The 20,706-nt window shown below is 54.4% G+C and overlaps 5 protein-coding genes across 5 annotated transcripts; 3 read left to right on the top strand and 2 right to left on the bottom strand.

Moving 5' to 3' along the window:
- The first annotated feature begins 31 nt into the window (after positions 1-31).
- VTN (vitronectin) lies at positions 32-4,647 on the top strand. The gene is made up of 10 exons (XM_072353621.1): positions 32-199; positions 306-502; positions 1,610-1,755; positions 1,956-2,075; positions 2,508-2,849; positions 2,944-3,083; positions 3,295-3,451; positions 3,559-3,708; positions 4,091-4,363; positions 4,456-4,647. The coding sequence occupies exons 3-10, from the start codon at positions 1,695-1,697 to the stop codon at positions 4,572-4,574; spliced, it is 1,362 nt and encodes a 453-aa protein (XP_072209722.1). The 5' UTR covers positions 32-199; positions 306-502; positions 1,610-1,694; the 3' UTR covers positions 4,575-4,647.
- Positions 4,648-4,682: 35 nt separating this feature from the next.
- KIF12 (kinesin family member 12) lies at positions 4,683-7,910 on the bottom strand. The gene is made up of 14 exons (XM_072353620.1): positions 7,878-7,910; positions 7,703-7,781; positions 7,507-7,628; positions 7,299-7,374; positions 6,902-7,220; positions 6,737-6,828; positions 6,391-6,520; positions 6,193-6,311; positions 6,006-6,110; positions 5,675-5,934; positions 5,388-5,541; positions 5,093-5,313; positions 4,891-5,018; positions 4,683-4,805 (listed from the first exon to the last, which is right to left on the bottom strand). Exons 3-14 carry the CDS (start codon positions 7,536-7,538, stop codon positions 4,741-4,743), a joined length of 1,701 nt encoding a protein of 566 aa, XP_072209721.1. The 5' UTR covers positions 7,539-7,628; positions 7,703-7,781; positions 7,878-7,910; the 3' UTR covers positions 4,683-4,740.
- Positions 7,911-8,777: 867 nt separating this feature from the next.
- SEBOX (SEBOX homeobox) lies at positions 8,778-11,301 on the top strand. Its single transcript, XM_072353626.1, has 2 exons — positions 8,778-9,122; positions 9,248-11,301. Exons 1-2 carry the CDS (start codon positions 8,859-8,861, stop codon positions 9,479-9,481), a joined length of 498 nt encoding a protein of 165 aa, XP_072209727.1. The 5' UTR covers positions 8,778-8,858; the 3' UTR covers positions 9,482-11,301.
- On the bottom strand, positions 10,298-12,607 carry VMA12 (vacuolar ATPase assembly factor VMA12). Its single transcript, XM_072353624.1, has 6 exons — positions 12,369-12,607; positions 12,218-12,291; positions 12,051-12,140; positions 11,192-11,231; positions 10,749-10,861; positions 10,298-10,605 (listed from the first exon to the last, which is right to left on the bottom strand). The coding sequence occupies exons 1-6, from the start codon at positions 12,538-12,540 to the stop codon at positions 10,510-10,512; spliced, it is 585 nt and encodes a 194-aa protein (XP_072209725.1). The 5' UTR covers positions 12,541-12,607; the 3' UTR covers positions 10,298-10,509.
- Positions 12,608-12,613: 6 nt separating this feature from the next.
- On the top strand, positions 12,614-20,330 carry POLDIP2 (DNA polymerase delta interacting protein 2). Its single transcript, XM_072353622.1, has 11 exons — positions 12,614-12,859; positions 13,860-13,941; positions 14,520-14,617; positions 15,020-15,116; positions 15,536-15,611; positions 16,214-16,321; positions 16,495-16,631; positions 17,619-17,645; positions 17,831-17,956; positions 18,346-18,425; positions 19,852-20,330. The coding sequence occupies exons 1-11, from the start codon at positions 12,684-12,686 to the stop codon at positions 19,964-19,966; spliced, it is 1,122 nt and encodes a 373-aa protein (XP_072209723.1). The 5' UTR covers positions 12,614-12,683; the 3' UTR covers positions 19,967-20,330.
- The last annotated feature ends 376 nt before the right edge of the window (positions 20,331-20,706 follow it).

Genomic DNA, 20,706 nt, shown 5'->3' with positions numbered 1-20,706 from the left:
GGCTCACCCCGCTGCAGCCCCCCCTTATACCCTGAGCCCTCCTTCTGCACGCAGCCTCTGCCCAGCCCCGCTGTCCCCACGTCTCCCCCCCCACCCCCCTTTACGCCTCGAGGACCCCTGTGGCCACCCCTGGGGAAGGGAGCACCGCGGTAGCCGTGGCACCGCATTTTGGACGCTTTCACATCGTGCGCTGCGCTGTGTAATTGCTGCATGGGAAATTCAGAGCAGCTCTTGGGTGGGCTCGGGATTTGCATGATAAAAGAAAGAGCAAGGCACCCTGGGCCCCTTTTATTTCCTTTTTCCAGGCCAGACGTGCTCAGGGCAGAAATGCTTTGGGAGGAGCAGCTTAAATCCTCAGCTCCAAAAACAGCTCAGCCCCAGACTTAAATCCAAGCTGATGTTGTGATGCCTCAGAGCCACTTCTAATCCTTCCAGGACCCAGAACAGACGCAGGGAGGGACACCAGACAGCAGAGGAGGTGACCAGGAGACACACAGAACCAGTAAGGAGTTCTTTGATAAGTCGTTATCAGGGGTCGCGGTGCGGCTGTGATGCAGCAATAAGGGTTTTCTGCTGTGAAGGGGACAGAGTTCAAGCCCTTCCCTTTGCCTTGTCCTAGAAAGCTTTGTTTTGCTCTGCTTTGCTTCTTGGGAGGGTTTCAAGTGATTGGTGGGAGCTGAGAGTGGGGAGGCGGCTGGGAGCCTGGAAGCAGCGAGCAGCTCAGTCTGAGCCCATCAGCAATGGGGTTTTGGTGCTGCCCAGTCCCTGCTGCTGCCCTGGGGGTCCCCATCCCCCCTGCCAACCCCCACTCTTAACTGTGTGGGGATGGGATGAAGGCAGTGCAACACTTACTTGCACCCAGGGATGGTGGCAGCCCCAAATGGGGGCAGGAGTGGGGTGAGGGGCTGCAGGAGGAGCTCTGCCCCATAGCCAGTTGCTCAACCAGAGCTGGAAATGCCTCACTCGGCACAAGACCAGAGGTCTTCCCAGCAAGGGAGGGAGCAGCCAGTGCCAGGAACTGGCTGTACCCAGCCTGGCAGGGGGAAAACCCGCGGGGCTGTCTTCTCTCCCCGAATTTTGTCCCTTGGAATGGCACTGTGGCCACCCCAGGACGGTCATTCCCCAGTGGAGCTCTGCCCCAACAACACCCCAGCAGTACGAAACAGCCAGAGTGGGATCACCATTGTGCACATTTGCTCCTTGACCCCGATTAAATAACCATCCTGCAGTTATCAGGAGCCGCCAAAAGGGCTGAGTTGACATTAATTAGTAACTGAAAAGCTTGGTCAGAAAGGGAACGAGGGGAGCAAAATACACGGGCTTTTGTTTGCCTACTGTAGCGAAAGTGCGCAGCATTTCCCTCTGCCTATGGCCGCTCACCCCCAGCCCCACTCCTCGGGCAGCAGCCCCATACCCTGCCTGCATCCTTCAGGTCTCCCTTCCTGCTGCCAGGCTTCCTGCAAGGCAGCAATCCCTAAACCCTCTGACGTGTGAGCACACACACAGAGCTTTTCCCTTGGCACAACGTGGGCTGAGAAGGGAGGAGAGCAGGGGGGAGAGCGCTGCCCATCATCCCATGCACTGACCTTGCCCTGTTTGTTTTCTCCAGGGTAGGCTGAGCAAACAGCGGATGCTGGGGCCCCAGCTCTGCATCCTGCTCAGTCGCAGTAGGGCTGCGCTCCCGGCTGCCCACCATGAGGCTGCTGCTGCCTGTCCTGGTGTTGGCCCTGCTTGCCCTGACTCGTGCTGCTGAAGGTGAGCCCCAACCCTGCCCTGCTCACTGCCATGGGGATGGGGTGATGGTGTGGATATGCCGGGCAAATCCCTGCTGCTGGGTCACACAGATTGTTGCATGGGGGGGAGTGGGGAAAGGTGCCACCCGGGTGCCTATGGAGAGGTTGGGGATGTCATCACGTTTGCCTTCACCCCGCTGCGTTCCCTCTGTACTCTTGCAGACTCCTGTGAAGGTCGCTGCGATGAGGGCTTCAATGCCTTGAAGAAGTGCCAGTGTGACAATCTCTGCCACTACTACCAGAGCTGCTGCAGTGACTACTCCACCGTCTGCAAAGCCAAAGGTACCAGCCCTACTGCCACCCATGTCCCCTGCCACTGGCCTCGGTGGTCTCAGGGTTCCCAACAGTGTCCTGTGTCCGTGGGGCGATGGCAGGACTGGGGTTTGGCACTGCGGTGCTGCAGAACTCAGTACCCTGGGAAGACCCATACCCAATGTATGGACACCTGGGGATCTGTGACCAAGCTGTCCCCTCTGTAGTGATCCAGGGAGATGTCTTTGCCATCACTTCCAAGCCCATAGACTCATTAAGGTTGAGAAAGGCCTCTGGGATGGTCAGGGCCAAACACCAACCCTTCCCCACCATGTCTGCTCAAAGAGTCATGAAGGTTGGGCAAGATCCCATGACACATCCCATCATACTCAGTGCCCTGGGAGGACCCGTAGCTGGCATGGGGACACCCAGGGCTCTGCAACCAACCTGTCCCCTCTGCAGTGACACGAGGAGATGTCTTTGCCTTGCCGGAGGATGATTACCTCGACTACGACCTCTCCATTGACACCGGCACAGCAAAGCCCACAGGGGCACCGGCACCCACAGAACACCCCACGGAACCACATGAGCCCCTGTCACCAACACGGGAGACTGACACAGCCACTGAGGAGGCACCAGTAGAGACAGAGGTGCCCACGCTCCACCCCACCACCACCACCACCACCACCACATCTGATGGGACCGTGAACCCAAGCTCGGAGGATGAGCCCGAGGAGCTGTGCAGCAGGAAACCTTTCAATGCCTTCACTGACCTGAAGAATGGCTCCCTTTATGCTTTCCGAGGTACTCACAGCCCTTTTTCTGGTACCTCAATGTTTCTCTTGCCACCTTGTGCTGGTCATTCAGCTCCCACCTCCCTCTTCCCCTCTCTATCCAGGGAAATACTTCTATGAGTTGGACAAGTCCAGCGTGCGGCCTGGCTACCCCAAGCTCATCAGTGATGTCTGGGGCATTGAGGGCCCCATTGATGCAGCCTTCACACGCATCAACTGCCAGGGCAAGACATACCTCTTCAAGGTGGGCAAAGCTCTCCTGGTCACAGCACCCACCTCCCCTTTCCCCACCTTGGAACCTTCCACATGCATGAGGTGGCTTCTGGATGTCCCCAGATATGGCCATCCCCAGCACACCCATACCCACATACCTCTGGATGTCCCCAAGCCCCTATGGCCATGCCCAGCACACCCATACCTGGTGTCACCTTGCCAACCCCCCTGCTCCTTTCCAGGGCAGCCAGTACTGGCGCTTTGATGACGGAGCCCTGGACCCTGGTTACCCACGTGAAATCTCAGAGGGCTTTGAGGGTATCCCCAATAACATCGACGCTGCCTTTGCCCTCCCGGCACACAGCTACCACGGCAATGAGCGAGTCTACTTCTTCAAGGGTAACACAACCAGCCCTCCTGATGCCCATGGAGGCCTTGGGCAGGATGCCCCCTGGCTGCTGCTCAGCCCCAAATGCCACAGCGATAACCCATATCCCTTCCCCTAGGCGCGAACTACTGGTCCTACGACTTCGCCCACCAGCCCACGCAGGCCGAGTGCGATAAGTCCTCTCCCTCCACTGTGTTCAACCACTACGCCTTCATGAACCGTGACAGCTGGGAGGACATTTTCTTTTCCCTCTTCGGTAGTAGGATGGGTAAGTGCTGAGACATCGAGTCCCACCGCCAACCCCTCCCCACTGTGCCCATTCACAGTCATAGATAGAATCTTTAATTCTGGAATAGACCTCTAAGATCATTGAGTCTAATGGTCAACCCCTCCCCCCCATGTCCGCTAATACTACCATAGACTCATTAAGGTTGGAAAAGACCTCTATAATCACTGAGTCCAAACACCAACCCATCCCCACCACATCCACTCATAGAGACGTTACAGTTGGGCAAGATCCCAACACACATCCCATCACACTGGGGACCCTTTGGAACATCCCTGTGCCACGGGGCAGGCAATGGGAGCTGTCTGTAGGGCAGATACCAGCATCCATGTGTTGCTGCCCCCTAACTCTTGCTTTCTGGCAGTTGGGGCGAGCAGCCCACGGCTCATCAGCAGGGACTGGCGGGGGGTGCCCAACCAGCTGGACGCTGCCATGGCTGGCAGGATCTACGTGTCATCTCGGCAGCCCCGTAGGAGGAATTCCCGTCGCCACCGCAAGAGGTTCAGGAACCATCGCACTCTGAATTTGGGTCTCTGGAGTTGGCTGAACAGCGATTCCGAATCTACCGACACTGAAAGCGACTGGCTGTCAGGATCGCAGTGCGAGACCCTACAGAGCGTCTACTTCTTCGTAGGGGGTGAGTCTGGGGGATAATTGGAGCTGGGGATGCTTTGGGACAGCGCGGGGCTGGCAGTGAGGTCTGACACCTCCTTCTGTCCCCCCCTCCAGACAAGTATTACCGCGTCAACCTGCGCACCAAGCGTGTGGACCTGGTGCAGCCCCGCTACCCGCGCTCCATCGCGCAGTACTGGCTGGACTGCCCGCAGCCTGATGAGGAGAGCACCTGAACGGGCTCCACTATGGCCCCCAGCAGCATGGCACCTAGCTAGACCCAAATAAACCACCAGCGCTGTGTCCATCTGTCTGTCCATCAGAACGAGGTCTGTGTGCTGTGCAGTCTCTGCAGCACGTTGTTGTCCCCAAAGTGTCCCTATCACCGTGTGAGTGCAGTGCTCAGATTTGCTCCGCCAGCCACTCCGAAGCCTCTTCCCACTGCAGCACAGGGATGGCTTCGGCACCTGTGAGGCAGGAGCAGTGGGATCAGGCCCGCAGCTGGGGTCGGACTTGCAGCCCCACAGAGCCTGTCCCCACGGCACTGCTCACCTCTGGGCTCTGGTGGTCCTGGCCATGGTGGGGCTGAAGGGATGACTCTTCCATCAGTGCCCGCTGCCTCCTGGCTATCCCGTGGCACTGTGTGCTGCTGCAGGGAGCTCCAGCTCCTCCCCTGGCTCCTGTTGTGAGGATGCATGAGTGAAACCCCAACCTCCCAACAAGCCTGGGGCTTCTCCTCACCCTCAGCTCTCACCAATTTCCCTTCTGCAGCCAACAGCTGGGCACGGTGCCATTGTCCTGGGCGGGCAGTGGGAGGCTGGCACTTCCCTTGTTGGGGACCGGCAGTACATGGGGGCCAGGCAGAGCCATCAGGTTGCCCCCACACCCTGCCACCTTCTGCAATGGGACTGACCCTACCTGGGACACAATGGTATTGGTGCAGCACTGGGGACTGCTGGAGGTAGGAGGCAGCTTCTGCAAGAGGCAGAGGGCAGTGGGTGTTGGCACAGTGTCACCATGCATCATGCACTTGGTCATCGGGGACTCACCGGCAGCCGATGTGCAGAGGTGGGCATCATGTTGGGGTGCCGAGGCCATGTAGGGTGGCTGAGTGGGATGTGGATGCTCCGGTGTGGGACATGGCTGTGGGATGGGATGGTCGGGATGTCACCACTGCTGGGGTCTGGGGGCAGCTGGGGCTGTCTGGGGAGAAGAGGGAGAAGAGCAGGGCAGCAGCAGCCTCTCTGAACCCCACAGCCCTGGGAGAGGCACCAACACACCAGCTGCTAGAGACCCTCTGCTCATGGGTCCTGTGTGTCCTGAGGGACCCCCATACCTGAGCTGCTCATTCTCCACCACAAAGTCCCGTAGCAGGCCATAGAGGCTGGGCCAGGCTGGAGCTCCCTCCTCCGGGAACTGCCTTTCAAGGGGGAGGCAGTGCAGCCCCCCAGGGCTGTACCTGCCCACCCAGCCAGGCCATGCCCCTGGCACCTCCCCGCTCCTGGGCAGGCTGAGCTGCTGCCGCAGGGAGAGATTCTCCAGCTGCAGTGCCTGAATCTCCTCCTCCAAGGTTTGCAGCAGCTTCTCCCGAGGCACCTGAGAGCACCAGAGATGGCTCAGGGTGGGGATTCCACAGTGGGGGCTGAGCATCCCACCCTTTCCCTTACCCTGTTGGCCACAGGTCTGGTGGTGACCCTGCGGGCTCTGCTGGCATAGTGCAGCGTGCTCAGCGTCTCCGAGAGGCAGCGTGAGGACGGAGTGATGCAGGCGACCTGCCAATGAGTTGAGCCACTCTGTCCCCATTCAGCCTTCCCCTCCATGGGCCTCCCTGGCTCCATGCACCTGCTCCCATACCATCAGCGTGACCCCTGAGCCGCCCAGTGAGCGTGCCAGCAGCCGGGTGAGCTTGCTGTCCCGGTAGGGAATGTGTGTCCGCTTCCCTCGGGGTTTGGCCAGCAGGGAGATGCAGTGTCCTATAGGGAGAATGAGCTGCAGAGAGTGCAGTGGGGTGGCAGTGGGGTTCTACAGCCCACAGGGTCCCTCAGTTCTTACCCAGGGCCAGGAGGCTGCGGTTGATGTTGTTGGCCTCCACAGAGAGCTCCCCGCTGGAGCCAGTGTCCTTCACCCGCTCACTGCCAGCCAGGTCCACAAAACACAACGTGCCTTGCTTGCTGGCGCCGGGCTGGTGGGGGGAAACACTGCTGCTGTCCTGCATCCCACCCACCCTTCCCTTGTTGTGTAACCGCCTGAGTTCAGGATGTGGTCCGTGCCACTCTCCCCAGCACCACCAAAGCAACCTTGGGGAGGAGGAGGCAGCCCCTACCTTAAGGTTGGAGGATCCCCCCGGGCCCCAACCCCCCAACCCTCCCCATGTCCCCACAGCAGGGTCAGGGCTCACTGCTTGGCTGCGGATGCGGATGCTCAGGATGGCGTGGCTGCGGCTCGAGTGCCCATTGAGTGCGTGTGCAGAGGTCCGTCGCCTCTGGGAACCTGCTGGGATAGAAAGCTGCAGGGGGACCTGGCGGGTACCTCCCATGCGTACCCTAACCCCACAGCCCGGCACCTTGCAGGAGCAGCTCAACAACAGCCTCCAGGCTCTCAAAGTCCACACTGAGTTGGTTTTCCACGTAGAAACCGTGGGTTTTGCTCCAGCGCAGGGGTAGGGCACGTGGTGGCCCTGCACTCAGCAGATCCCTGACCTTGGGGGCGGCAGAAGGGTCAGGAGATGTCAGTGGGGCTGGCAGTGGGGCTGGGTGAGTGCTCACCTGCTCGTTGTAGATCTCCAGGTAGGAGGCACTGAGTGTCAGGCCGGTGCCACGGCTCTGCTCCAGGAGGCAGGAGAAGGACCTCTGCATCAGCCCCAGCAACCCCGGGGCATCACTCTGTGGAGATGCCACAAGCTCAGTGGATCACACACTGGCACCTACTGCCTGTCCCACTATTGGGTGCCATCATGGTACCTGCCCCAGGGGGCCCATCAGGGTGTAGGTTTTCCCCGAGCCTGTCTGTCCATAGGCGAAAACAGTGCAGGAGAAGCTGGAGGAGATGCTGAGCCTCAGGCATGGCCCCAGGCTGTGGCAGAGGGATGCCACCTCTTGGCACCATCCGGGCAATGCAGAAATCCTGGTGCCTTCTGGATGTAGGGTGGGGGGCATACGGGGGACTCACCCTTCCACTGCCAGCTCCACCAGCTGCCGCATGCCACTGCCCTCAAAGACAGCTTCTTGAGAGGCACCCGCATCAAAAACGGTGCTGAAGGTGAAGGTGGCATCGTGTCTGGCTGCGCTCACCTGGGCATGGGGACGGCGGTGGCTCAGGAGGAGCTCACAGCCCCTGGCCCCACCGTGGGGGGGGTGATACTCACATGGACGGTGCCATTGCCCAGGCTGTGCACCACGTGCCGGTCACCTCGACGTGTCTCTGTGCAGGTCAGTGGTCGGACCCTGATTGAGGTACAAGGGGATACACAGAGGTGGCATCATGTGGGGATCCTCGGGGATCCCACTGTGATACCGCGCTTGGGAACAGGTGACACTGACCTCAGCACCACTCTCAGGTGTGTTTCTCTGCCCTCCTGCTCCCTGCTGGGGCTCCTGGGGGAGAACAAGGGGCAGTGGGGTGGAGGAGGCATCCCTGGGAGAGGGACCTGCATGTGCACTTTCCTCCACTGTGCCCCAGTGCCTGGCAGGGCGTGAAGCGCTGTCCTGCCATGTCCCCACACAGGGACCCCCCTGTCCTTTCCTCCTCAGCCTTTTTGTGGTGGCTGTATCAGCGGTGGCTGCTCAGGCCCTGGGCTCACCCCACTCCGTTTCCCCCAGACTTACCGTCGCAGTTGGCTCCGTGGGAGCATTTTGGGTCGTGTTCCTGATTGGGTCCCCCAGCCCTTCTCCTCCTCTGCCTCCATTCTCCCTGAGCACCCCTCGCTCAGGGTGGAAGCAGCTCCTGCTCAGCCCTGGTGGGATCCACCAGCAGCCAGCTCTGTCTGCCCTGCACAACCGGTACCGCCGCTCCAGTTAAACATTGACGGGTACCAGCCCTGCAGGAGGGTGGCACTACGGGGGGGTTAGGCTGGGGGGCAGGCAACGGGTACTGCATGGGGTCATCTCACCCCAGGAGGGATGTAGGAGGTCGCAGCATCAGCTGCATTTCCCAACTTGGTGACACTGGACTCCTGAGCCTCCTCCATGGCTGGGGTCCCTATGGATCCCCTATTGGGGAAAGGCTTAGGGAGCCGTCGGGTTGCCCAGTATCTGGATAAACTGGGGTTACTGGTGCTGGGGAAGCAGCTCCTGGAGCTGTCGGGTTGTCTGGTACAGGGAACTGCTGGGATTATGTGACACTGAGGGCACCGCGATGTCACCGCGATGCTGCCGTCGGAGGGCACCGACCGGGACCGGCCGCAGCGGTGGGGGAAAGGCGGGGAGGGGGTAATCGGTCAGCACCGCCCGCTCGGGGCGGTCCCAGCCCACCGGCAGGGGATAAAAGCCGGGCAGGGAGCGGGGCCGGGGGAGACGGGCAGGATGAGCGCGGCCCCAGGCGCCCCCCGCGCCCCACAGCCGCTGCTTCGCTTCCCCGATGGGGCGGGCGGTTCTGCGGCTGGGACAGAGAACCGAGCTCCGGGTCCCTGCTCCTGCCCGGGGGGACCGAGGAAGAGGCGGCGGACCACGTTCAGCAGGGGGCAGCTGTCAGAACTGGAGAGGGCCTTCGCCGCTGTGCCCTACCCGGACATCGCCACCCGAGAGCGCCTGGCTGAGCTCACGCAGCTGCCTGAGGCCAAGATCCAGGTGAGCAGGGCTGGGACCCCCAAGACCTTCCAACCTCCCTCCATCCCTCCCGGGGTCCCCATCCCGCACGCTCTCCGCATTGAGCTGTTCCCGTTGTCTCATGGCTCCCCCATTCCCTGGCCCAGGTCTGGTTCCAGAACCGCCGTGCTCGCAGGATCCGCGGCACCAAACCGGAGCCACCACCATCACCGCCACCAGGGGAACAGGATCCGCCCGTGGTGAGCCCCGAAAGCAGCATCCCGTTCCCCACGCTGCCACCATCGGGAGCCCACAGCCCTGCATGGGGCCTCCCCACCTCGCTGGGCTCTATCTCTGACCTTATCTACAGCGCAGCCATCACCAATCTGGGCGAGCCGTAAGCGGGGTGCACTGGGGCTTAATGCCCTGTCTTCATTAGGGTGTGCAATTACTGCCGGGTCCAGCGGTTCCTACAACATCCATCCAATATCCTAAATGCTGGTTGCAGCCGTGACAGGGCCAGCTCCCAATCAGCCCCCCTAATACCGACTAATCTTTTGGAAAAATACCTTAATCTGAGGCAGGATCTGCAGATGATTGTGGCGTGGCCTCCCCTAATCCTCAGGCACGTTCGCAGGTGCCGGCAGATTTCCCCTGTATCGGATATTAAAGCGTGTTCACAGAGGGGCTTAACTGCCATCAGAGCATTAATCACCGTGTCCAGCTCTGGCATAGTGCCCACCCAGCAGGTGTCTGGGTCCCCTGGGCCCAGCAGAGCCCCCTCCCCAATGTATGGCCATAGGGGGCACTAAGCGAGCTCCACTCTCTGCTCCATAGCACCTGAGAAGCCCCCAGGCTCCTTTTGGAGCTGCCTTCCCTCCTCAGTCAGAGAAAATGGGTTTGGTATGAGCTGTGCAGAGGGTAGGCCTGCTGCTGGGAGCCAGGTGCCAACTCCAACGTGGTCGCACTGGGTGTTGTCATCCTGAACAGACCTGTGTGGAAGGCAACCATCACTACGTACTGCCAAGCCGACCATGAGTGAGTACTGCTCTCCATAAAAGAGGTAGGGGACCAAGTGGGAGCAGGAAGGACAGGCTAAGTAAGAGCACTGGTTTCCACAGCAGACAGCAAGTTGTGAGCTGCAGAGGGAGAGGGAAGCTTCATGGCTGTCTATGATGTCTTTCAGAGGCCAGGTCAGCGCACAGCATGGCAGGAAGGAGGTTGAAAACATACACTGTTATTTAATTCTGTAATGAAAAGACAGAAACTTTACAGAGTAACTGAGACAGCAACAGCTTGTAAGCTTCTCTGTGCTGGGGTGGTAACATCCACTAGGTGACAGTCCAGAGATCAGATGCTCCAAACAAATGACTCATGTAGAGTGCAAAAGCCTCCAGCAGGAGCTTCGATTGATGGGCATCTGTGTGGCTTATAGTTTCCCAAGGTCTCCTTCAATTGTGCGTACCATCACATACAGTTCAGCCAAGCCAACCACCGAGGCCACAATCACTGCTGACAGGACGCGCTGTGGGTAGAAAGACAAGTGACTGTGTGTGTGTGTGTGTGTGTGTGTGTGGTTGAGCTGCTGCCTGGTGCTGGGCAGCATCTGCTGCTCCTGCCCACAGGTTCTGAGCTGGTTCTGAGGCCGTGGCCACCACGTTCACTCACCGCTGCTGTCTCCACAAAGACGTACTGGCTGCCCAGGTATGTGCAGGCGAACGCAGCCACCACGGTGACAAAGAAGTTGAATATGGTGATGACTACAGCTTTAACAGAGCGAACTGGAGAGAAAAGGGAGAGATGAGGGATTGGTGAGGGGCAAGCTGTAATCCTGCTGGCTGAATCTGCCTGTGACTGCCTCAACTGGGCTACAGGAATGCTTGAGAATTCACATGCTTTACGCCTCCAGAAATACTTAAGAACAACAGACTGGCTGCTCCTTTACCGGAGGAACACTTTGAGTATTAGCACCTTTCAGGGAGATGCTGCTGCTCAGAGAGGCCAGCTACTAGTGATGCGATCCAACTACGAGTGATGTGATGGGTCCTGTGTCTGACATCACTGCTGTTGATACATACCATCAGGTGTTAGCAAGACAAACAGCCACTCACCTTGCCTCCCAAACTCAGCTAACGTCCCGTGGTTCATATCCTAAAAGAAAGGATTAAAACAACTTGCGTTCCACTGTATTTTAACACTATTTGCAAAATAAAAGCAATAGCAAAATCCTGTCCCATTTCTAAGACCTGGTGAGAGATCTGGACATCTTCTGCTGGGCCTTGGCAGCTGTCAGATGGGCTGCAGGGGAGCAGCAATTCCACAGGGCCCATGTTTTACTGGATTTATGTTTGTGGTCTGATTCATTGACAATGAGAAGAGTAATTTCTAATCAAAGCATTTCTTCGGGTTTGAATGTGTACTTGGATGGGGACTTGTCTTTAAACACACCCTCGAGGGTCTTGCCTTGAATTGTGATGGGATAGCAGGCAATGCTCACATATACATAGAAGCATCCTGAACTTAGAAAGCCAGACTCTAACAAGAGATTGACAGAGCATCAGCTTCTGTTCTTCATGTGAATATCAGCTTGAAGATGAATCGATACGTAACACCAACCTGGCTGTCTGGCTACTTCATTATTTTTCCTCTAAGAGAGATGGATTTTCTTCCATCTGCCCCTCAGTTTTGCCTCAGGAGCAATGAAGGCACTGTGTTCACAGAATCACATCCTGAGTTGGAAGGGATCCATAATGATCACCAAGTCCAACACCGAGAGAGCTGTCCAGATGCTCCTTGAACTCCAGCAGCTCAGTGTCGTGTCTGCTGTCCTATAGGGAGCTTGTTCCAGTGCCCCAACACTCTTTGGTGAAGAACCTTTCCCTGATATTCAACCTGAACCTCCTCTGTAATTGGGTCTCCTAGGGGAGGTCGAACATCCTTAGGTGGGAATCTTCCCTCCAGGCCGCTCACCTGCCCGGTGACGTTGCGGGTCATCCTCCGGTACTCTTCATTGGCCAGCTTGGCCTTTATCCGTTCCAGCCTGGCCACGAGCTCAGGGTTCTGGGGGAAGGCCAGAATCACCGTCAGGGCCTTGGCAGGTGGTGGCAGCTCCCGGCCCTTCCCCAGCCCTCACCTACCCGCGGCTGCACCGGCACCTCGGGCAGGGCGATGTCGCTGTCCTTCAGGAGCTCGTAGAGGTGCACAGGGAACCCTGCCGAGAGCAGAACGGGGCTGTTAACGGCGGCGCGGTGCAGCGCGGCGCGCTCCGCTAGGCCCAACCCGGCCTACCTGCCTCCCGCAGCCCGCTGTGCAGCTTCCGCAGCAAACTGAAGGGCACCAGGGAGCCCTTGGAAGCCACAGCCTCCCGCAGCTCGTCCCGCAGCGCGGCCGAGATCCCGCACAGCTCCTCGCTTTCCACCGCTCGCTTCAACCTCGGCCCGGCTCGAATCGCCGACGCCATCTTGCCCGACTGGTTGCCTAGGAGACGCGAAACACCATAGAGCTCCGACACAGCGGCTGGTTAGAGCGTCACAGGTGAGACACTTCCGGGAAGGGGAAGGCCGGAAGTGGGCTCGCGCTGCAGTGTGGGCCGGCGGCGGCGGGATGTCGGGCGGCGCAGCGCGGCGGTACTTGGCGGCGGCGCTGGGTCGGTGCCGTGCCCGAGGGCTGCCGCTGTGGGAACCGCTTTGGGAGCCGCCCCCGGCCCGTGTGCCGCGGGCTCTGAGCGGGGGGAGCGTCGCGGCCCTCTCGTTGCTGCCGCGGAGGCACCTTTCGTCGCGGTGAGGCCTGTGAGGGGCGGGCGTGAGGCGGGGTTCGGGTGGGTGGGAGGTTATTGGAGTGCGGGAGGGGAGATTGGGATATGGGAGGGGATATTGGGATATGGGAGGGGAGATTGGGGGGGGGTCGGGGGGTGTTCGGAGGGTTGAGGGGGCGGTGGGGGGGGGGAGAGGGCGTTAAAGTGGTTCGGGGGTTGCTGGGGGAGGTGAAGGGCTGTTCGTGTGGTTGGATTTGGGGGTGGGTGAGGGGCTGTTGGTGGGTCAGGTTTATTGGTGCGTTTGAGGAGTGTTGGGGTGGGTGAAGGGGTGTTGAGGTGGGTGAGGGGGTGTTCAGGTGAATGAGGGGCTGTTGAGATGGGTGACAGGGTATTGGATGGGGGTTAAGGGGTTTTTGGGTTGCATCAGATGTTTTTGGGATGTTTGGGATGCCCTGGTGTTTAAGGGGTGGCATTGAGGTGAGTTTGGGACCTAGGGGTTGATGTTGGATTGCTTGGAGCAGGGTTATTGGGGGACTGAGGGTTGGGGGTGATTGGAAAAGGGAGGGGAGGTCTGGGGTCAGAGGGCAGCATAAGAGGTGCTCATGGGTACAGGGAGGGGGCTCAGGTGCTATGCACAGTGCTCCCAACTCTGGGCACGTTGCCCAGTGTATTGGTTATTAATATACAGATGGTAGCAAATGTACAGAAGGAATAAGTAAAGGAAAACACACCAGTGGTGGTGCCTTGGCTGAAGAAGCTGGGGCAGTCCTCCCTGGTGAGCGATCTCCAAGAGATACTGCCTCAGTGGGAGTCAGCCCTTAAATGAGGTCTCAGAGGGGATGGAGTTGAGCTCCACCCCTTCTGGGAGCACAGCTACATCACTCTCACCTGTGCTCCCACAGCTGACCCCATACTTGCCTCAGCTGATTAATCAGAGGTTCAGGCTGTGATTACCAATCTCCCATACACCCTGCATGCCCCGTGTGCTGCCCTGCACAGCCAGCAAAACCTCCCTCTGCTCCTAGGAACCGTCTGGAGGGCAAAGTGCTGGAGACAGTGGGGGTGTTTGAGGCACCGAAGCAGCATGGCAAATACGAGACGGGCCAGGTGAGCTGCCCTGCGGAGCAGAGCTGATCCTGCAGCTCTTTCTACAGGCGTGGTTTAGCTGAGTGATCTGCCCATGAGAAGGCTGCGGCATAGCAGTGGAAGGCCAGAAGTGTTACAGTTTGGTGTTTCTTGTGTCTGCTGTGTCGGCAGTTTGTCAGTCATCTGACAGTAGCAAGTTGATAAGAATCTGCTACATGACACATCTGTGGTATTTGCTCTCCAGTTTTAATTTTTCTCCCTTTAGCAGCAAAAGGGAAAACTGCTGAATCTGAAAGATAACTTGTCATTTCTGTGCATCTGACACTCATATGGTTCTGTGTTTCTGAGCAGTCTCTTCCATCCCTCTTTCCTTTCTGCACTTCTTTTGGTCTTTATTACTGGTTTAACCGTTTGTTTTGTGGGGACAGAGCAACACAAATTTGTTCCCATCTCACATTGTTTATGTTCCCTCTGTGTCTCTGCTGTAGTGACTGTCCCCGTATTCCCATGTAACAAAACCCTCATGGGGTTTGTATTTTCTGTTGTATCTAAGAGTGAAGTTTGCTGTGCATTCAAGTGCAACTATTTGTTCCTTTCAGCTATTTCTTCACAGTGTGTTTGGCTATCGAGGAATAGTCCTGTTTCCTTGGCAAGCTAGGCTCTATGATCGAGATGTCGCTTCTCCAGTTGCTGAAAAGTAAGGATTCTTTCTTGTTTACACAGTTATATTTATGCTATTAGCAAGTTTCCTGCTTGAGGTGAACAAGTCTTTTTAAGGGGATGGCTCTGTTTTGTATGGGGGTAAACTGGAAGAGATGTGCTCAAACAAGACACCGCATTAATTTTCTGTTAATTAGGGGCAGGATGATGGAAAGACAAAGGAAGAGAGTGTACGTGTGAGAGTGAGAAAGTGAAAATGGGACTGAGTGACTGCAGACTGTGAAATGTATTTTAGCAGGTTACTGTTAGGAATGTGCTTGCTCCTGGTTGACAGCAGTTTGCTGCCATCCTGAAGTGAACTCCTTCCCCTTCTGAGCACGAGATGAAGCAGGGGTTGGTGAGCACACACTTGAGCTCAGCGTTCTCCTTTTCTGTTTAGGAGTGAGAATGTAGCAGGCCATGGTTCCAAAGAGGTCAAGGGCAAAACACATACTTACTACCAGGTGCTAATAGATGCTCGGGATTGTCCACATATAGTAAGTAACCAGTATAGTCTTGGTATTGAAATTAAGGTATCTTCTCCAATGTGAATGCTTTTCTTCCTGTGGCTGTAAATCTATGTAGTTACTGTTTGTTAAGTCATAATTTCCCTGAGGAAAGTATCCTGGAATGTCATATGACTGTTTTCTGGATTGTTTTTCCTCTTTCCAACCTTATTTCCTCTCACCCTTTTGCTGTCTCTATTTTGTTATATGCAGGCAATTGTGAAAGTGAGTTGCAGCACCAAGAATTTATTTGAATTGGGTGATGAATTAGTCTAGAATTGTCTAGGAGGTGAATTGGTCAAGTAAAACAAACCTAAAACGCTTCAGAAAGAACAACAGTGATCTGAAATGTAACTGGGAAGTGACCCACAAAAGTCTGCTCTGAAAGACATAAACCTTCCTTTTCTCAGTCCCAGAGGTCGCAGACAGAAGCAGTGACGTTCCTGGCAAATCATGATGATAGCAGAGCCCTCTATGCCATACCAGGTCAGTAAAATGCACTTCTAACTTCCATGGAGGTGTGATTACTCATGAAATGAGCTCAAAAAAGTCACAGAGAGCCAACTTCTACCAGTGAAGCAGCACTGCAAGTAGGATATTGCAGTAGTAGAACCATCTGTGGTTTCGGGCATCGTTAGAAATAACTGAATGACTAAAATATGTGAAGCCCTTTTGCGTAGATAGAAGTTTGGCAGACTGTGATAAAGGCATGGCTGCTCAGAGCTGCTGAGATATAGATCCCATATGCATACCCTGTTGCATACAGGCCATCCTGCTTTATTACCAGGGCTGCTAGATCTCTTTTTGTCCTATGCATTTCCTGTCCAAACGCCTTTTGTGACAGTGCAGTCACTTTGCAGCCTTTGCCTGGAATTCACCCTGTGGAGAAATCACACAGCAGAATGCTGCCAAGGTTATTGATAGCCCATTTCCTCCCACCTTGCATGCAGTCATAGTTTTTGCATTGCTTTCTGCTGCCAAAATCCTTTTCTCAACTTCTTGCAAATGAAATCTGTTTCTCTGTCAGGGGGCTTTTGAGCAGCTCTCTGCTGGAGATGTTCAATGGCTTTGGGGATTTCTTTTTTCAGGTTTAGACTATGTAAGCCATGAAGATATCCTTCCCTACAGCTCCACTGATCAAGTGCCCATCCAGCATGAGCTCTTTGAGAGATTTCTCATGTATGACCAAACAAAAGGTAACTTTTGGCCCCATTGCATTGTATTACAATATCTAGAACCCATCCATCATCTTGGATGCAGTATAAAACTTGCGGTCTGGTGTGGGTTTTTGTTACACTAAAGCTTCTTTTAAGTTATTTTGGTAACTGTGTTGTTACAGTATATTGAAGCACTCTTTCCCTGCTTGCAGTTCCACCTTTTGTAGCAAGGGATACACTTTGTGCGTGGCAGGAAAAGAACCACCCCTGGTTGGAGCTCTCTGATGTGCACCGGGAAACCACAGAGAACATTCGAGTCACAGTCATCCCTTTCTATATGGGCATGAGGGTAGGTCTGTGTTACAATTCGCTGTGTTAGTTCTGTAATCTATTTAACTTGTATATATATATATTTTTTTCTAAGGCCTGTTTACTGACTGGAAGTACTTTTTATTTACTGGAGAAATTACTTTTTGATCCCATTTGCAATCTCATTGTCCAGCTCTGTATGAGCATGAAACTGCTTTATCATAACACCTTGGGGAATTACTCTTGTGTTTGGATTCCTCTTGGGTAGGAGAGATACCCTGCATTTTCCTGCAGAACACTGTCAGAAAGATATTTAGGAATGCTTATATGTTTGTCCTTTACTGTAACAGAAACCAGCTGTGTGTGTGTAATGTTGCTCCAGCAGACGTCTCTGGTACCACAAGCCTATTATCCTGCCCAGCAGTGAGATGCTGCGGGTGTTGACCTCTGTATCCTATCTCTAATGGAGGTTAGAAGCCTCTGGATTGAATGCGTAACCATTCACTCTTCATAGTGTAGCATCTTGATGTGTACCACTCAAGACAGTAGGATTGTAATAGCATTCTGAGTGGGAGACCTGGAAATTACAGTGGCAGTTTGATTTCTGAGTTACAGGAGTTACAGCTGAGGGGGAGCTGTGCTGTGATGGGTGAACATTCTGGTGCAGAATTGCAGCTTCCATAGGTCCAGCTGATGTTTGTCCTAACCTCATCAGAAAAACAGGTGCCTGAAGGCAAGGAAACGGGTGTTTCTGGATCTGTAAAATGTGCACAATTAACGTGGAGATCAACCTTCTGTAGTCATGAGATCCTTGCAAATCTCCCACCTCATGACTGTGCCTAGAGCAGAGCCAGTGCCAGGCAGCAACTGATTTGGAGAGCAGCTGTTTTTGTGCTCACGTGAGTTGCCTGCATCAAGCTGGCATGGAGAGAGTGAGCTCCTGTGCTTGTGCTGTGCTGACAGCTGAAGAGGTTTTGGCACTGAGCATTGAAGGGCAGCTGCTAAAGTCTTCTGTTTCTCTTGACAGGAAGCCCAGAATTCCCATGTCTACTGGGTAAGTGCCTTTTGTTTTGCAAAGCAGCTAAAGGGAAGGAGTTTATTCGCTGTGGCATCATTGCTGTGTGATAAACTCTGAGGGAGAGTAGCCCTTGCCTGGCAACTGTTTCCCAGTATTGACTACGGGTTATCAATTATTTGCAACTGATTGTGGTTCTTGATGACAGTTTTTCTTCTGTCCAGTGGCGCTATTGTATTCGCTTGGAGAACCTTGACAGCGAAGTGGTTCAGCTCCGAGAACGGCACTGGAGGATATTTAGCTTATCTGGCACCCTGGAAACAGTCCGAGGCCGTGGTGTTGTTGGAAGGGTAGGTATTGTGCAGCTGGATTGATTTGACAGCGAATTCCTTAGTGGGTAATGGAAGTAAAATAGAAAACAGGAATGAAAAACAAAACAAAAACACCTCAGCTTTTTATGTAATGTTTGTATGTGTGAACTGAAACTTCACACAGAGTATTCCTAACAGTGGGAAAACTGGACTAATACATGAAACTGGTGGTATTCTCTGGGTGTTTTGTTTTCCATGGAGTTGGGAGTGATGCTGAGCTGTTAAGAAACAAAAGAGGAACTGGTGCCAAATAACATTTTGAAGGTTGTGCATCTCTGGTTTTCTTCTTGGTGTGTGGATTTCCACACCTGTCTGTGGAGGAATTATAAGATCCTTTGCTGATGTAGAGTGGTCTTTTGTTTTCTCAGGAGCCAGTATTATCCAAAGAACAGCCAGCATTTCAGTACAGCAGTCACGTCTCCCTGCAGGCATCCAGTGGTCACATGTGGTAAGAAACTCTTATTGCAGTAGTGGTTATAGATATAGGATCCCACAGCACTGAACTGGGACACAGTTTGCAGCCTGGAGTTGTGGCTTAAAGGTTGGTGGAAGTGAACTGGATGGGATTTGGTAGTTAAAGAGGGTCTTTGTATAAGCTTCTTCATAGTAGTAATCCCAGTTAGGGGTAAGAAGATCTGTTGATTTCCTGCACTAAGAAGGCTCTAGGCTAATTTATCCTCCTTCTCTGATCTCTGCTGAAGTGGATTTGAAAAGACGTGAAGCATTTCTCTATGATCTGCTGTACTCAGTTTCCCTTTCAGTCCTTGGGACAAGGCTTCATGCTGGCATTTCCCTGGGCAGCAGAGGTGGTGTGCAAGGGTGCTCCCTCTTGGAGGGGACTGCTCTTCCACTGGGCTTGGATGCTGTTCCTGCAGTGTGGTTTTGTGTTCACAAACAATTGGCAAGTGGGATTACTCCCAGTTTAGGCCAGCTGAGACCTTCAGTTTAACTGGCATCCAGGTCCTCTCTTCTGTAAGGGCAGGTGGGGAAGTTCTCAGCCCCAGTTGTTCTGCTGTATTGCATGGTTAAAGCAGTTTATTTTTGTTTTGCATTTCAACTAGGTTAGTACATCTAGTGTTGTCTCTGGACAAAAAATGTGCAGCCCCCCATTGCCTGCTGTGTGACAGGTCTCTGGCTTGTGTTTTTTGAGTAAATCTGTTTCAGATGTGAAGCTGCCTTGAAACTGCCTTTGTCTGAGTTGGGAAAAGCTGAAGAGCAGCTCTTTACCTATAGGTTATACCCTTGTTTGACATGTTATACATTTTTAATTGCCTGAACGTGTGCCCTGGGGAATAAAAATGGTTGTAGTGTTCTTGTTCTTTCCCCTCTCTCGTGTATCCTGAAAAGAAAATGAAGGTTCCGAAGTTCAGAGCAGTGAGAATAATAGGGATGTGGCAAATTCTTTTTGCCTTCAGGAACAGGTAGATTCAGTTTCTCCACACCCTTTCTGAAGGGCAAAGTAGACATAATTTGCAATTGCTTCTGTAATGGGATTTCATATTATCACAGACAACTGCTGGAGCTTCTGCCAAGAAATGCAAATCAGAGTTTACTTGCAGTCATTTAGTAAAAATAGTTCAGATGGTTCCATCTCCTTTGGGGTGGGTGTGAGGTAAACACTGCTGCAGATGCTTGGAGTGCATTTGCCTCCAGGAGGCTCCAATCATGACATCTTTATTCAGGAAATGTGTATTAGAGATGTGATGTAAACTGCCCAGGCGTCTTCCAATAAATGAGTCATCCTGGCAGACAGATGCTGAAGCAGCCCCAGTCCCTCTGCAGGATATGGAAGAAATTGTTTCTTACTGCCTAGCTGATGATTCCTAGCTGTGTCTCTCCCTGGCCTCAGCATGATCTCTGCTGTTATTTTGCAGGGGTACTTTTCGATTTGAGAGGCCTGATGGCTCCCACTTTGATGTCCGAATCCCACCCTTTTCTCTGGAAAGCAACAAAGATGAGAAGACCCCCCCCTCTGGCCTACACTGGTAAAGCAGATTGAGTGCTGAGAGCCACAGAGAACTGTGTGTGTTGTAGATCTTTGCCTCCCCCTTCATGCTGCAGCCAGGAGAACGGAGCTTTTAAACATTTTAAACATTTCAGTTTTAACCATTGTCTAACGAGGAGGCTCTTTTTTGAGCTTTAGTACTGGCTCTCTCAGGCTGCTTGTAAACATAAGCTGTGCTACAATAAACCCTTCCCTTAGCGGCACCTGCTGGGTTGGACCTGGGCAATGTAGATCTGTGTGGCTGCAGAAGACTGGCCCCCTCAGCAGGCCTGGATCCTTTCCAATGTGTTGTGAATTCTTTGCAATGTGAGGTTTCTCTAATAAACTGGCCCTTCCAGTTGCAACCAGTCTTCCTTTATAAACTAAGGCTTAGAGTTTGCCTCCAGCTTGTCCTGGCTTGTTGCTTCTCTTCATCCCTGTGCAAAGCAGAGCCAGCCCAAACTTCTTGCTGCTTCTGAAGGCAGCAGTGGGGATGTCTTAGAGAGCAGAAATGAACTGCTGCACTTCCTGACGAGGCATAGCCTTGCAATGCAGCTGCTTTCTGGGCTTTAGCCAGTGTGTGGCAGAGCTGCCTGTAAGCTGCGCTCCCTGCTTTGCAGCTTGCTTGAGTTATGTGCTGGGGGTGATGCAAAGCCTGTCTCATTGGAGAAGAGAGCACAGAGAGGGAAAGGTGTGTTGGCAGGTGGTGCTGAGCAGACTGACACAGTGCCTTTTGAGCTTGCAA

This window comes from Excalfactoria chinensis, chromosome 19 (genome assembly GCF_039878825.1).
Source record: "Excalfactoria chinensis isolate bCotChi1 chromosome 19, bCotChi1.hap2, whole genome shotgun sequence".
Taxonomy (NCBI): Eukaryota; Metazoa; Chordata; class Aves; order Galliformes; family Phasianidae; genus Excalfactoria; species Excalfactoria chinensis.
This window is presented reverse-complemented; position numbering and strand designations above follow the sequence as displayed.

What these genes read in the sequence shown, in the direction of transcription:
- SEBOX (XM_072353626.1), top strand. Translation starts at nt 8,859, where the DNA reads ATGAGCGCGGCCCCAGGCGCCCCCCGCGCCCCACAGCCGCTGCTTCGC. An exon ending in TGCCTGAGGCCAAGATCCAG is followed by an intron (nt 9,123 to 9,247) that starts GTGAGCAGGGCT and finishes TCCCTGGCCCAG; the next exon opens with GTCTGGTTCCAGAACCGCCG.
- KIF12 (XM_072353620.1), bottom strand. Translation starts at nt 7,538, where the DNA reads ATGCGGCAGCTGGTGGAGCTGGCAGTGGAAGG. An exon ending in TCCGCATCCGCAGCCAAGCA is followed by an intron (nt 6,521 to 6,736) that starts GTGAGCCCTGAC and finishes TCCCCCCACCAG; the next exon opens with CCCGGCGCCAGCAAGCAAGG. An exon ending in GCTCAGGGGTCACGCTGATG is followed by an intron (nt 6,111 to 6,192) that starts GTATGGGAGCAG and finishes ACTCATTGGCAG; the next exon opens with GTCGCCTGCATCACTCCGTC.
- VMA12 (XM_072353624.1), bottom strand. Translation starts at nt 12,540, where the DNA reads ATGGCGTCGGCGATTCGAGCCGGGCCGAGGTTGAAGCGAGCGGTGGAA. An exon ending in AGGTGCCGGTGCAGCCGCGG is followed by an intron (nt 12,141 to 12,217) that starts GTAGGTGAGGGC and finishes GCCTTCCCCCAG; the next exon opens with AACCCTGAGCTCGTGGCCAG. An exon ending in CCCGCAACGTCACCGGGCAG is followed by an intron (nt 11,232 to 12,050) that starts GTGAGCGGCCTG and finishes CCTTTCTTTTAG; the next exon opens with GATATGAACCACGGGACGTT.
- POLDIP2 (XM_072353622.1), top strand. Translation starts at nt 12,684, where the DNA reads ATGTCGGGCGGCGCAGCGCGGCGGTACTTGGCGGCGGCGCTGGGTCGG. An exon ending in GCAAATACGAGACGGGCCAG is followed by an intron (nt 13,942 to 14,519) that starts GTGAGCTGCCCT and finishes TGTTCCTTTCAG; the next exon opens with CTATTTCTTCACAGTGTGTT. An exon ending in CTCGGGATTGTCCACATATA is followed by an intron (nt 15,117 to 15,535) that starts GTAAGTAACCAG and finishes TCCTTTTCTCAG; the next exon opens with TCCCAGAGGTCGCAGACAGA.
- VTN (XM_072353621.1), top strand. Translation starts at nt 1,695, where the DNA reads ATGAGGCTGCTGCTGCCTGTCCTGGTGTTGGCCCTGCTTGCCCTGACT. An exon ending in GCAAGACATACCTCTTCAAG is followed by an intron (nt 3,084 to 3,294) that starts GTGGGCAAAGCT and finishes GCTCCTTTCCAG; the next exon opens with GGCAGCCAGTACTGGCGCTT. An exon ending in GCGAGTCTACTTCTTCAAGG is followed by an intron (nt 3,452 to 3,558) that starts GTAACACAACCA and finishes CCCTTCCCCTAG; the next exon opens with GCGCGAACTACTGGTCCTAC.